This window comes from Azolla caroliniana, unplaced genomic scaffold (genome assembly GCF_043228905.1).
Source record: "Azolla caroliniana isolate FFs.n. ecotype wild unplaced genomic scaffold, voAzoCaro1.0.p SCAF_12, whole genome shotgun sequence".
NCBI classification, from domain to species: Eukaryota; Viridiplantae; Streptophyta; class Polypodiopsida; order Salviniales; family Salviniaceae; genus Azolla; species Azolla caroliniana.
In genome coordinates this window covers 18,545,305-18,559,867 of record NW_028230447.1, presented here as the reverse complement: position 1 = coordinate 18,559,867, position 14,563 = coordinate 18,545,305, and the positions used below count along the sequence as shown (strand labels likewise).

Genomic DNA, 14,563 nt, shown 5'->3' with positions numbered 1-14,563 from the left:
ACTTATGGAGTCCCCAACCAGTAATCCCATCTCTTCTCTTTTGCAAACATAGTCTCACCATCGCCATCGCTATCTCTTTCTCTCTCTCTCTCTCTCAGAGTATTGAAATAACGCAGCCGCTCTCCTGCTCCGCCTGCTTTTAATCCATCCCAAATTATGGCCGCGCTTATGATCATCCCATTCTCCTCCTCCTCTATTACCTGCATCCTCCTCCTCCTCCTCCTCCTCTCTAGTTTCATCTCGAATGCATCCGGTAATCAATATACTTGTCCTTATCTCCGTCTCTGTCACACAATTAACCTTGCCATCAAATTCGTGTTTCATTCGCCTTTCTGTAGTAATTAATCTCAAGTTTTTCTTCGGTTTCTTTCAATCAATAAGCATCTTGATCAATTGATTTGCTGCCCTATAATGTATAATGTATGATGTATAATCTATAATCTATATCTATAATCTATAATCTATAATCTATATCTATAATCTATAATCTATAATCTATAATCTATAATCTATAACCTATAACCTATAACCTATAACCTATAATCTATAATCTATAATCTATAATCTGTAATCCGTAATCCATAATCTATAATCATCATTCGGTTCATTAAAAAAATCTTTCATCCAATCTTGCGTTTTCCTTTTCCTCATTTCCAATCATTGAGAAATTTGGTACATGAAAAATAGTACTTAGTAATCAATCAACCAGTAATCCATTGATTGATTACATTAGAAATTTGGTACAAGAAAAATAATACATAGTAATCAATCAATTGGTAATCGATGATTGACTGCTTTAGAAATTGGTACAAGAAACATAAATAGTAATCAATCAATCGGTAATCGATGATTGATTACTTTATTTTAAAATTGAATCCATCCCATTAGTTTGGACCTACGACTTAAGTATAGGCAAAAAATTAAATCAATCCATGTGTATAATTAATTAATTCCTTTAATTAGCATAAATGCTAAATATATGCAACGCTATTATGAATGGGTCACCAGGTGAGCTTCTGTGTGAGGATCTACCGACAGATATGTGCGCATTTGCGGTCTCCACAGCAGGGTTGAGATGTGTACTGGAGAAGAAGATTACAATTGCAAGGGATTTGTTAGAGATTGCAGGCCACAGGCCCGGGGATCAATATCATGTTGAGCTCGAGTGCCAGGTCTGTTTAATATGATCGATAGATTAGTTACTGACAGTTATAAATCCCAATCATGAAACACTCCCAAAAAAGACAGAACGCATCTTAGATCCAACCAGACTGCTTACTCCTGAATGAATGAATGATTAATTGATTGATTGAATGATTGAATGATTGAATGACTGATTGATTGAATGAATGAATGACTGACTGACTGACTGACTGAATGAATGAATCATTGATTGAATGAATGAATGAATCCAATGGATCGATTACGAGCCTTAAAATTTTGATATTAATCATCTAAATCTGATTTCGAGCATTAAATTTTGATATTAGTCATCTAAACCTGATCAGCATGCCATCATGAGTTAAATATATAACCTTATAATCCTCCAGCTACTCTCTCTTATAATGATGATACTAAACCCTAAACCCTAAAAGCTTCCAGCTGCTCTCTCTTATAATGATGATACTAAACCCTAAACCTCCAGCTGCTCTCTCTTATAATGATGATACTAAACCCTAAACCTCCAGCTGCTCTCTCTTATAAGGATGATACTAAACCCTAAACCCTAAACCCTCCAGCTGCTGTCTCTTATAATTATGATACTAAACCCTAAACCCTAAACCCTCCAGCAGCTCTCTCTTATAATGATGATACTAAACCCTAAACCCTCCAGCAGATCTCTCTTAGCAATTATAGTGATGATACTATTAATAATGAAGAGGATTTGTGACTAGCATCATCACTATATAAATTGCTTAAGAGTAGATAATGTGCATTATAATCTCTGCGGATCGCCATATTGATGATTAAATCATTCCGATCGAAATATGGCCCAGACATCTACGGTGACTGCGGCCCGGGATGTGGCCGAGTGGGTTGAGTCGGAGCACTGCGTGCGCTGGTGTGGACAGGACCGCATGTCCGTGGGCATGTCGTCGGACGCGTTGGCGGAGCAGGGCTCGGCACGAACCATCTGCTCCCCTAGCTGCCGGAACAATTGCCCCAATTTGATCGATCTCTTCTCCAACATTGCCTCGGATGAAGGTCAGACATGGCCATGTCCATTGATATCTCCAAGCTTCATTAGAGCACTACCCTAAACCCTAATATCTGCGTATTGCACCTAACACCCTAATCCCTAAAACTAAACACTAAACCCTAATATCTGCATATTGCACCTACACTTAAGTAGCTGCAGGATGCCATGATATGCTAGGCTTTAACTGTTTGCATGAAGTCATTACATGCATACACACACACACACACACACACACACACATACACATATACATGTATTACTAGTATTATCTGATTCCAAAATGATGTATTACTAGTATTAGCTGGCATTACTAGCATTAACTGATTCCAAAATGATGTATCCCTGAGTGAAACCCTAATATCTGCATATTGCACCCTACACTTAACTAGCTGCAGGATCCCATGATATGCTAGGCCTTAACTATTTGCATGAAGCCATTACATCCATACCCACACACATATACATGTGTTTGGCATTACTAGTTTTAGCTGAATCCAAAATGATGTATCCCTGAGTGAAACCCTAATATCTGCATATTGCACCTACACTTAATTAGCTGCAGGATCCCATGATATGCTAGGCCTTAACTGTTTGCATGAAGCCATTACATCCATACACACACACACACACACACATATATATATATACATGTGTTTGGCATTACTAGTTTTAGCTGAATCCAAAATGATGTATCCGCGAGTTCCAAAAACCCTAAACCCTAAACCTTGAGGATGTGTATGATGTGACTGGTGTTCATGATGAAACAGGAGTATCCTTGGCAGAGTTGTGTGTAGATGGGCATGGTGGATCCGATGGCCGGCGCAGAGAGATGGGCGAGGTATCAATCTTGGCATCATTGTCATCCGATGTCCGCGGTGGCCATTTCGACACTAGTTCTGCCATGCCACCCTTTACTACCTCATCTTTGGACTCCTCTGCCCCTTCCCCTAATCTTTAAACAAACAAACATATTATGATACCTCATCATTTATCATCATCCACTGTTTGCCATTACATGTAGTCAATCTTTTGAATCCCTGATTGGCTATAACAATTTCCATTACATGTAGTCAATCTTTTGAATCCCTGATTGGCTATAACAATTTCCATTACATGTAGTCAAATCTTTTGAATCCCTGATTGGCTATAACAATTTCCATTACATGTAGTCAATCTTTTGAATCCCTGATTGGCTATAAGCCTATAACAATTTCCATTACATGTAGTCAAATCTTTTGAATCCCTGATTGGCTATAAGCCTATAACAATTTCCATTACATGTAGTCAAATCTTTTGAATCCCTGATTGGCTATAACAATTTCTTGTTCCCCCAAGTTCTAACATTTCCAGTTGAACAATCAGAATCACATTTTTCATATGCACACTAGTTTTGGTATTCCTGATCTCAATTATATATACTATGTTTTTCCATGACATCTTTTCTGGAGCGACTCCGATTATATAAATGTGATACGATCCAATATTGTAATGCAAATTCTTCATGGTGCCTATATTATCTATCGATGATTATATGTGGATAGATGAATGGGATGGTAGGTTTAGGGTAAATTAAAACCTAATATATTATATAATCATCAGTATGGTGCCTATATTATTTGATGATTATATATTGATGTATTAATTGGTACGTTTTAATCTACCCTAAACACTAAATTTCCCTGTGTTAGGTTGTCAGTGATGCACACATCTCATTGATCAAGGCTGGAGAAAACGCATGACGATCAGCTGTACTACTTTTAGTTACGCTCAAAATCATAATCTTAATCTTTGGAGGATTATATCTCAATAAAATGGTATCCCTTTTTTGCCCTTCTTCATTTGTAGAGATCACTCTTGGTTGCAGCTCACTTTCTTTGTGTTGTTTAGCAAGCTCACTTAGAAATGTTCTCTTACAGAATCAAATGAACTTCTCGTGTAACTCCACAAGACATTCAAATGTGCCTAGCACACTCGGATCACCTCCTGCACTGCATTGGTCAGCGTTTCAAGAGCATATCTGCATTATTGAAATGCATCAAGCTCGACGCTTAAACATAAGAGTTACTGGGCTCAAGGAAGGGGCATCTCCCGACGAAGATGCACAAACATTAGGGAAGATGTTGGGGTACGAAGCCCTACCAATCACTAAAACTTGGAGAGTAGGACGTGACACCACTAGGAAAAGTGCTTCTTTAGTCCTTCAGTTTAAAGGACTCAAGAATCTAGGATCACCTTTTTTAAAAAGAGACCAATTCTTCGAGGATTGGACGGGGACCTTATCTACCTCGATGAAGACTTGACCAAGATGCAAATTTAGCATCGTAAAACTTGTATGTCGTGAGTCATACAAGCTCGTAAAGAGGGGCACCGTGCTTTTTACCGAGACGGACGTGTGATAATTAATGATCGTGCCGCCAATTGACGGCATGTGGCCCATGTGACAGACAATAAACTTAGGATGACCTTATGGAATTGTAACGGTGCACTTTGGACACACCCTAGCCTTCTAGAGGACATTTTGAAGGTATCTGATATACTTTTTTTTTAGTAGAAACACATCAGAGTCCAAATCGAGGACTGCCACGTGTTGATGGTTTTTGTTGGGAATCTGTCTTTAGACAAACATCACGTCAACACACTACTAGAGGGTTTGGAGGGGTTGCGATATTATTTCGGAGTGAGATACATAATAGGATAGAAATACTAAAGAAAGACCCAAAATCCCGTTTTATGTGGGTGAAAATCCTCACTAGCAAGGATCAGGTGATATTTATCGTCGTTTGTTAATTCCCCCCGAAAGGATCCCGGTATAATACGGCTGGAGAGGCGAGTATAGTTGATGAAGGAACGCCACATGGGCCTTCTCCATACGAACCTTTATCGGATGACATAATCCGATATTCTTTACAAGGGGAAGTCTTCCTTGTAGGGGATTTTAATGCGAGAACCCCAATCCCGACAATGCACAATATTTCAGATGGATAGAAACTTAGAAATGGTAAATGTCGACCCTTTAGCCTTAGGCATAACATGTACATCAAAAGATCAAGGTGCGGACACCACAAGCTTTGGCCATCATCTGCTTGAACTTGGAAGCCGACACCAGATGATCATATATAATGGCTTAGCCAAGTGGCCGGGCTCGGAAGAGCTCACATGTTTCCCACATGGAGGAGGGGAAAGCACGATTGATTACCTAATAGGACGCCTTGAAGCTACCCAAATGGTTAACTCCTTCTGAGTGGCCCCATGCCCCGTTGGTGCAGACCATAACTTCCTATAGTTTGAGCTAAAATGTGACATCTCCCACACCACCAACTCTAGTCAACCAACCCATCACACCATAATACATTTCACGCATGAGCTCGTTGACATCTACTCTCGACATGTACAGGCCCATCTCTCCTCTTTTGATTCTTCCTTGCCTTTAGAGAACCTCACTACAAAACTCACACACATCCTTCACTCAGCAACAACTAGTAGTTTCCCATGCACAAAAGGTTCCAATCATAGTAGAATAGGGTCTATGCCATAGAACAAGTGGTATGATGAGGATTGTAGAGAGTTGTATAGACAACTTAAGGTGTCGCGACTTAGTGGTACTATTTGCTCAGTACAAGCTCACAAAGAGATGCGCAAGATGACACGTCGTAAAAGACGAGCTTGGGAAGCATCTCAATATTGGGAACTCTACCATATATTCATGAGTAAGGACTACGCCCTTGCATGAAAGAGACTACGGAAACTGAGACCACAAACACTTATCGAGGATCCCAATATTTGGCACACATATATCGAGAGACTCTACCATGTCCCGAACCAACCACCCATTCCAATGCCTTCCACACCTCGACCTACCATGAGGACACTTTTCACGACCTCTAAGGTCACGAAGGTCATAAAAAAGTTACAACATAGGAAATCCATGGACCACACAAGATTGCGAGCTAAGCACATCATATATGCTCGAGAGTGCCTAGCCCCCCTTCTCACTCTAATCTTCAACCGTGCCCTCACCGAGGGTTTTCCACCACAATGGGCCATGAACACAGTGGCCCCTATACATAAAGGAGGGGAACCAATGGACCCAAATACATATAGAACCATTATGATAGGTCATACACTCGCTAAACTATATGGTGCCGTAATGAAGGCGGAGCTCAACGATTATATGGAAACGTTAAGTCTTTGCGTACCTGAGCAGGCTGGCTTTAGACGAACCTTCTCCACTATTCACCATATCTTCACACTTAGGTGCTTAATTGACCAAACGAAGGGTCGTAAGAAGAAACTATATTGTTGCTTTGTGGACTTCCGCAAAGCCTTTGACACAGTTCCTAGGGAGAGGTTGTTTGATAGACTTAAGAGCTTGGAGATACCAAATGACATGATCTGGGCCATTTATGCCTTATATGAGCAAGTCTTTGGGTGCATAAGATGCCCATGTGGCCTATCTGATTGTTTCACTAGCACCATTGGTGTAAAACAGGGTTGCCCCTTGTCACCGACTCTTTTTGGGATCTACATTGATGAGATCACTGATTTTATTGCTCGAAAGGGAGGCAAGGGAGTAATTATTGGGGATACGCAAGTTAGTCTCTTACTCTATGCAGACGACATTGTCTTGCTCTCGCAATCGAAACACGACCTACAAAAGCATCTTAATGCCCTATCTGATGACTTTTGTACACAACGAGGACTAGTAGTGAATCTAGTGAAACTAAAGTCCTTATCTTTCATACATCGTCCCGAGTTAGGAGTAAATGTCACCTAACCCTCTCTCATAAACTAGTTGAGGTAATGGGATCAAATGTATACTTGGGAGTCACTTTTAGTGCTCGCTCAGGTAAATTCTCGATGACCCAGGCAGCCAAAGAGAGGCTACCTAGAGGGTATGCATCCCTCTCACTCTTAGAGAGACAATGCCACCAGGCATACTTTCAAGAGCCACGGACTAAGGGATGGCTCTTCGACTCATTAGTGACCCCTTCCCTCATGTGCATCAGTAGTATGGGCTCTAGGTCTACCATCCTTCATGTGGACGCAATTAGAGAGACCTTTGGTGACGATGTTATCACGTCAACTCCGAAGCAAATCGACAGTACCACATGACATTATTAGAGAAGAGTTTAGTCTACCCCCGATGTTAGTAGAAGCACTCTTTCAAATGGTAGTTTGTATTCATGGGATACATAGCCAACCACAAGATAGGATATCCCGTCAAGCCTTTGAGGCATCCCGATCCCTACATGCATCTGGAGACATTAGCTCTAGGTATAGCCTTGTGGTGAGTTGGTTACTTGCAAACAACATAGACATTAATAGCCTATCTCCCCTTAAGTACAACCATGGGACTGATCACACTCTAATCTCTCAGGAAGACCGTAATAAAGTGATATGCCAAGAAATATGGCAAATTTACACTCGATATAAATGGATCACCCCACGAGAGCCACTCCTATCTAAAATGTTGGTACTATAAGAAACACTTCTTGCACTTCTCTAAGTTAGGTTTTATTACACGACCAAGATATCTAGATACATTCTTATTAAATGCACTAAGGGTGGCCATTGGACAACTTAGGATATCATCTCACCAACTTGAGATTGAGAATGGGAGAATGGTCGAGCTAAAGAGTCCCTAGAGAGGAAAGGCTATGTAGGTTATGCCACATAGAGATAGAGGATGAGTATCACTTCACATGCAAGTGCCCAATTTATGCCGAGATATGGGCGGAATACCAAGACATATTAGGACCCTGTCTCACCCTCTCCAAACTATTAGATACCCCAAGTGTAAAAAGACTAGGTAGGTATATCTTAGAACTAAAACAACATAGGGAGAATAAATTACAAAGTGTTAATCATAACCCTTTTACTATTCATCAACATGTAACTAGTGTAATTTTTTAGGAACAAGGGGAGACGATGAATGTGGATACACTTACGCTGCTCGACCTCTCCCTTGAGGAAGAAGAAATATAAAGAACAATGAAACGCCCTAGGATGTTGGGCTTCAAAACAAGTCAACGTGGAGTAGAAAAGATTAAGAAAAGAAGATAAGGGAACGTGAGCTACGTCGACTAGAAGCTATGGTTGGGGTGGGTACCTTTTACATTGGGAGCACGGGCCACATCCACGTCGCAACCCTTTGACCTCCTGCGTCTCTTCGAGAGACTTGGAGGGAAATGAAATTAGGCCTAGTATAACATCTCTTTCATTGTAGAACATGTTTTTTTTAGAACTATTTTTTATCTTATTTTGATTTTTTTACTTTCAATGAATGGGTAAATATCCCATTTTTTATAAACCATTTGTCTCATGGGCCAAATTTGGCCTTAGAAGACATTAATATTTCTTTCTTTCTTTCTCAACACGAGGATGCAACCAATGAAAGTTAGGTTGTTGTCAAGAAGTTGTGTTCTTAATCATGTCAAGCCTATTCATTCTAAAACTCAAATGTACTAATGTAGTAGCTTAGGTTCTCTTCTTAATCATGCTAAGATAATTGCCTTAATGTGTCCATCCATCACTCAGGTGACGATCATCTCTAGTGCCTAAACATCTTTTGCCAATACTATTGTAGGGTGAGTATAATATTTTGAGTTTATAAGGGAGATAGATCCAACACATTTAGCATCACAAGGGTTGTTTGATATACAAAGTCACTTCTGTGAAGAAAAGACTATATTGATGTGTCCAAAGAAAGGCCATTGCATATGCATGCTTCATGCATGTGGGAATGATAAGAGACTCATCTTAAGCTTGAAGTTTACATATATTACATATACAACTAGCACTTGTGATACCTAAAGTCACATTCAACAAAGCATATCTTGAAAAGTTTCGATCTTCAAACACAAGGTATCATCATCTACTAGCATGCTTATTGTGTGGGAACTTGAATCTATGATGGTGCCCTTGTCCATCTCAGTCATTCACACTTCATTGGGGTTTTATATCATGGTGGTTCTGACAATTGATATTGTTAGTTAGATCAATATGTTAATTCATTTAGCATACTGACAACATGTCTCCAATATACCTAATGGAAAACGTGGTCATCTTGAATGCTTGCTTTTGATTCTCAAAGTAAGATTCTGTACAAATTTTGAACTTATTATATAAACAAACAAGTCATGAAACACGTTTTCAAACAGAACATGGAACATCAAGGACAAACAAGGCACCCTTCAGACCAAAATGGCTTCAAGATTCGGATCAAAAACCAGATTTCCATTAAAAGGCACCCCATGTTCAGGCAGAGCACAAAAATACATATGATTTCAGAACAAATGTTATGTCAGTAATCCATTATTAACAATATCACAAAACCTGCCAAAAAACTCTGCTTGCACAGAAGTTCACCATGTCACACGATATCATCAACCACCATATTTTGAGAGCCTCCACCATAGCCATACGTAAATACATGGTATGATCGTTAACTATGCACTCACATTCTATATCCAACACGAATCCTCCCTATAGGAATGTCTGAGTATCAGGAATCCTTATCCATGCATTAATATCCAAAGCTAATTTCATTGAGACAAGCATTACAACAATAGCATACCTTACAACTATGCCTATGCTTCTGAAAACCAGAGCAGTGCTCTATAACCAATCAGTTAGGGACAAAAAAGGTATATTGAATAGCGCTATCTATACCCATCAATGTGCCCTTCTCAAAAAAGTGTTTTAAATAGCGATTACCATACCTTTTTCCTATCAAGGCACTTTCATCTTCCTTCTTTTCTCTTCTGAAGAACCTCTACATCGCAACATGAACTACTTATCATAGGTTAGCTTCCCTTGTTAGCATTTAGATGTGGTTGAAAGAGCAGACCATGTCCATATATGATTTGCATCCTGGCATATTGACGAAAGTTACAATATTGATGAAAACCTGGTAAAGGATCATTAAATGTGTGTTAAGAATGCCCCACTCAAGATAATAAAAAAACCAGCACAAATAACCCAAGGAAACCCAAAAATTACTCAAGTAAGAAGAGTGCTTACCGCATTTTCGGATCCTTTGATTTGCTGAATAAATTACAAAACACAGCATCTTGTGGATGACTTCTCAAGATGCCCACTATTTCCTTTGTCCAATCTATGTGGTATGTGGCACACAGAAATATCTTACAAATTAAATCACAATGGGGAAAAGTGGCCACCATATATAGCAAAACTCGAATTACACGAATTATATTCCAGTGATGAGTTCTGGTGGAGTTCCGGCAGGATCAAGCTCCCAACAACCTTCAGGTACCCTTGGTCCTTGATCACCTGAAAGACAATATGCTGGAATGCGATGAGAAAACCTCCTCGATTCAATGGCTGAGATCAGTTCTACATGCCCTTTTCCTGGTTGTCTCCGGAAAAGAGTCTTAAAACCGTCAACCTTGATAAGCTTCCACACTTGCCCCCCTTCTTTATCACTGAAGTCAGTTAGGATCTCCACTACAATATAACTAGGTTTTTTTTCTTTGACCTTCAGGTGGTCCCACTCCTTGTATAGTGCCCAAATGTCCCCTTTCTTTGGATAGATCTTAAATCCACCTTTTTGTCCTTGGACTCTCTCAAACACCATCATATGTGAGTATGTGTTGATTTGATCACTTACATGTGCCTTGCCAAGCTTAAAATCTCCACATGTAATCGACATACCGGACTCTATCCAAGCTAATGTCTCGTCATCGTATGACCGTGGCTCCAACCATGCGATTTGCAACTTGAATGGCTGACATGAGAAAACTTTATTCACTTTCGCATAGTATCGTGGCATCCCATCATCATCATCATACACAGCCCATATTTGCCCGGCCAAGAAATGGTCCTCGGAACGATCTTTATCAAAGTCATAGAACTCAGCATCAGGAACAGTGATTGAGGCATCATCACCATCGCCATCATCAGTGGCAGCAGCCACGGCCATGGAGCTCAGGTCCACAACAAATGCTGACATTGGGGGCTCAAATGAAGGGATTCCTTGATGGCCATCTCCCGAATAAGAAGCCTTACTGCGAGCCACCTTGCGGTCACGTTTTTTTAGAGGTTTATCATCAGCTCTACCTTCTGGGTTGTCTTCTTCTTTCATTTTCTTTCCTGGATTGGCATGGTCAAGTGTGGGAGCGACCCTTTTACTCTTTGCACATTTTCGGTGGTTAATTGACACACATTCAACTTTACCTTTATTGTTAATATGCCCTTCCAAATCTACATTCCCATTATTTGTTCTCGGCATTTTATGCAAGAATGTAGAGTTTGTTTTGAATGCCACCCCTGAGTTACCCATCATAAGATGTTCTTGGCTATTCTCTACATCTTTCCTTAGCTTTTCTGATGATGATTTGGGTTCAACATCACCCTTGGATTTCCCCATTAGTCTACTGAAAGCTTCCTTTGCATGTGCGGCTTCTTTGGCTTCATTCGGCTTTGTTTTCTGGTCCTCTGCTGGGTTCACATCTGAAGGATTCTTTTTTTTCTTCTTAGCTCTTTCAGAGAATCCCCCTGGACTCTCTTTCTTGAACCTCGCCTTAAACGCTTCCTTTGCACAAGCATCTTTTTCAGCATTGACCTCTACCTTTGGCTTACTTTCGTCACTCACCCTCGGCTCTGTATGGTTTTCATGAATCTCTTCCTTGATTCCCAAAGGAAGCTCGATTGTAACTCCTGCCCGAATTTCAACATTATCCTTCTGTATTGGTATCTTGGCCCTACTTTCCACAGGTGGTCTAATATCATTTTGTACATTTCCAGAATGGACACTTCCAGAAGGAGCTGTTCCATTGGTCACACTTGGATGAACTCCATCAGAGTGGGTGCTGATCCCCATGTCAGGAGGTGGCCATAGTATAGTTCCGCCCACTGGCACGACCTCCTTTGCTAAGAAAGGCTTATAGCAAACAGGGCAACACAATGACTTGTTCAAATAAACTCTTTGATACTCTAACTCCATCTTGCAAGATGGACAAGCAGTCCAAAAAGTGGTCACTTTCCGAATGCTGGGCTTAGGGGGCGGGGGACGTTGAGTTTGAGATTTCCGAGGAGGTTGTGATGGGGCTCTTCTTTTGGGAGGTGGTGGTGGTGGTGGTGGTGATTTTGCCATGTTCACACTCTGGGAGCATCCAGCTGTTGCGGCAGTTGGCGGGTCCTTATGATGAGAAGAAACAGAAACACGAGGGGGAATCTTACCTTTGCATTTCAAGTCATAGGATGCTTTTTTCGCCTTATCGGATAGTATCGCCCAAGCTTCTGAGATGTGCTTAAATGCCGCCTCTGCGCCCACGGATTTGTTCTTATCCGGATGTAATAGCAACGCAAGTTTTCTATACTGTTTCCTTATGGTGTTATCATCAGCAGAAGGGTCGACTTGAAGGATTGCATACCAGTTTGTCTCACCTCCTTGTAGCTTGTTCTCGGCTAGAATGTGAACTTCTAAGGCTGATATAAACTGAGGGATGCCTTCTAGCTCTGGGAAAAGCTGTTTTGCTTTGTGGGCGAATTTCTTAGCTCCGACATAATCCTGTTGCGAGAATTTGGCCTCCGCAATACCTTTTGATCTGAAAGCTTCATCTTTATTGCATTCCATGACACCTTTTCTGTATCCCTGTGTCTCTTTCTATTTCTTTTTTCTTTTCTTTTTTCTTTCTTTGAGCTCAAAAAAACACAAGGGAGCTATGCGATGAAGGCATGGCTGTGTGAGTAGTAGGTACCCTAAACCCTAAAATGACGGGAACCTGTCTGTACCTGCGTATAAAATGGAGACGGGATTATGCTACAGACGGGGGATAAAAGAATAAGAAGAAATCCAAAAGGAAGGCAATCTAGAGAGAGAAAGCAAAAACAAGGCCAAATTAACAGATCGAGAATTAGTTAAGTTCGTAGTTGGGGGGGGTGGAACTTACTTGAAGCTTGTAGAGAGGGACAGAAAACCTAGCAGAGGAAAGGATATAAGAAAAGAAGCTTCCGCAAGAAGAAGAGTTATGGGAAATAATCCTGCACAGAAAAAACCCTGAAATGACAGAGAGAGACAGAGACAGAGAGAGATTACAGTAGCAAAATTGGGAGAGGAGTAGTACTCACCATGTCCCTGAGATGCTCCCCCATTTCTCATTGGAAGTGTGCAGAAATCCAAGGGCTTCTTCCTTCTTCCATTGTGAAACAGGCAGAGACAGACAGACAGACAGACAGACAGAGACAGACAGGGGAGCAGAGAGAACCCAATGTGAATGCAACCCCTCTTGTATGTATGTATGTATGTATGTATGTATGTATGTATGTATGTATGTATGGGTTCTGGTTTCATCCATATGGACACCATGTTGTCTTTGTCGTCCACATACATGTATGTATGTATACATTATATGTATGTATGGGTTCTGGTTCTTTTATGGCTCTCTTCTTCACTCTGTTCTTGGTATGGCCACTTCTGTGCTCCTTCTTCCTTGGGCCATCATCTGGATGGACGCCATGTTCTCTCTCTCTCTCTCTCTCTCTCTCTCTCTCTCTCTCTCTCTTTCGTCCACATACATGTATGTATCCCTACGTTCTGGTTCCTTTTAGGGTTCTCTTCTTGACTCTGTTCTTTGTATGGCCACTCCTGTGCTCCTTCCTTGGGCATCGTCTAGATGGACACCACGTTGTCTCTCTCTCTCTCTCTGGAGGGGATCCAATGGACCCAAATACATATAGGACCATTATGATAGGTCATACGCTCGCTAAACTATATGGTGCGGTAATGGAAGCGGAGCTCAGCGATTATATGGAAACATTAAGTCTTCGAGCACTTGAGCAGGCTGGCTTTAGATTAGCCTTCTCCACTATTCACCATATCTTCACACTTAGGTGCTTAATTGGCCAGACGAGGGGTCGTAAGAAGAAACTATATTGTTGCTTTGTGGACTTCCGCAAAGCCTTTGACACGGTGCCTAGGGAGAAGTTGTTTGATAGACTTAAGAGCTTGGAGATACCAAATGACATGATCTGGGCCATTTATGCCCTATATGAGCAAGTCTTTGGGTGTGTAAGATGCCCAAGTGGCCTATCCGATTGTTTCACTAGCACCATTGGTGTAAAACCGGGTTTCCCCCTATCACCGACTCTTTTTGGGATCTACATTGATGAGATCACTGATTTTATTGCTCGAAAGGGAGGCAAGGGAGTAATTATTGGGGATATGCAAGTTAGTCTCGTACTCTACGCAGACGACATTGTCTTGCTCTCCAATCGAAACACGACCTACAAAAGCATCTTAATGCCCTATCTGATGACTTTTGCACACAATGAGGACTAGTAGTGAATCTAGTGAAACTAAAGTCCTTATCTTTCATACATCGTCCCGAGTTAGGAGTAAAT

At 41.0% G+C, this 14,563-nt stretch overlaps 2 protein-coding genes across 3 annotated transcripts; one reads left to right on the top strand and one right to left on the bottom strand.

Annotated features, from left to right (window-relative positions):
- The first annotated feature begins 156 nt into the window (after positions 1-156).
- LOC147857344 (uncharacterized) lies at positions 157-3,158 on the top strand. The gene is made up of 4 exons (XM_087328156.1): positions 157-253; positions 1,009-1,172; positions 1,983-2,205; positions 2,968-3,158. The coding sequence occupies exons 1-4, from the start codon at positions 157-159 to the stop codon at positions 3,156-3,158; spliced, it is 675 nt and encodes a 224-aa protein (XP_087184282.1).
- Positions 3,159-9,704: 6,546 nt separating this feature from the next.
- LOC147857343 (uncharacterized) lies at positions 9,705-13,407 on the bottom strand. Of its 2 annotated transcripts, none has more exons than XM_087328270.1 (3): positions 13,292-13,407; positions 10,223-12,955; positions 9,705-10,109 (listed from the first exon to the last, which is right to left on the bottom strand). In XM_087328270.1, exon 2 carries the CDS (start codon positions 12,795-12,797, stop codon positions 10,410-10,412), a length of 2,388 nt encoding a protein of 795 aa, XP_087184396.1. In that variant the 5' UTR covers positions 12,798-12,955; positions 13,292-13,407; the 3' UTR covers positions 9,705-10,109; positions 10,223-10,409. The 2 variants fall into 2 exon arrangements, with proteins under 2 accessions (XP_087184396.1, XP_087184397.1); XM_087328271.1 differs by lacking the exon at positions 13,292-13,407 and adding an exon at positions 13,114-13,129.
- Positions 13,408-14,563: the final 1,156 nt, after the last annotated feature.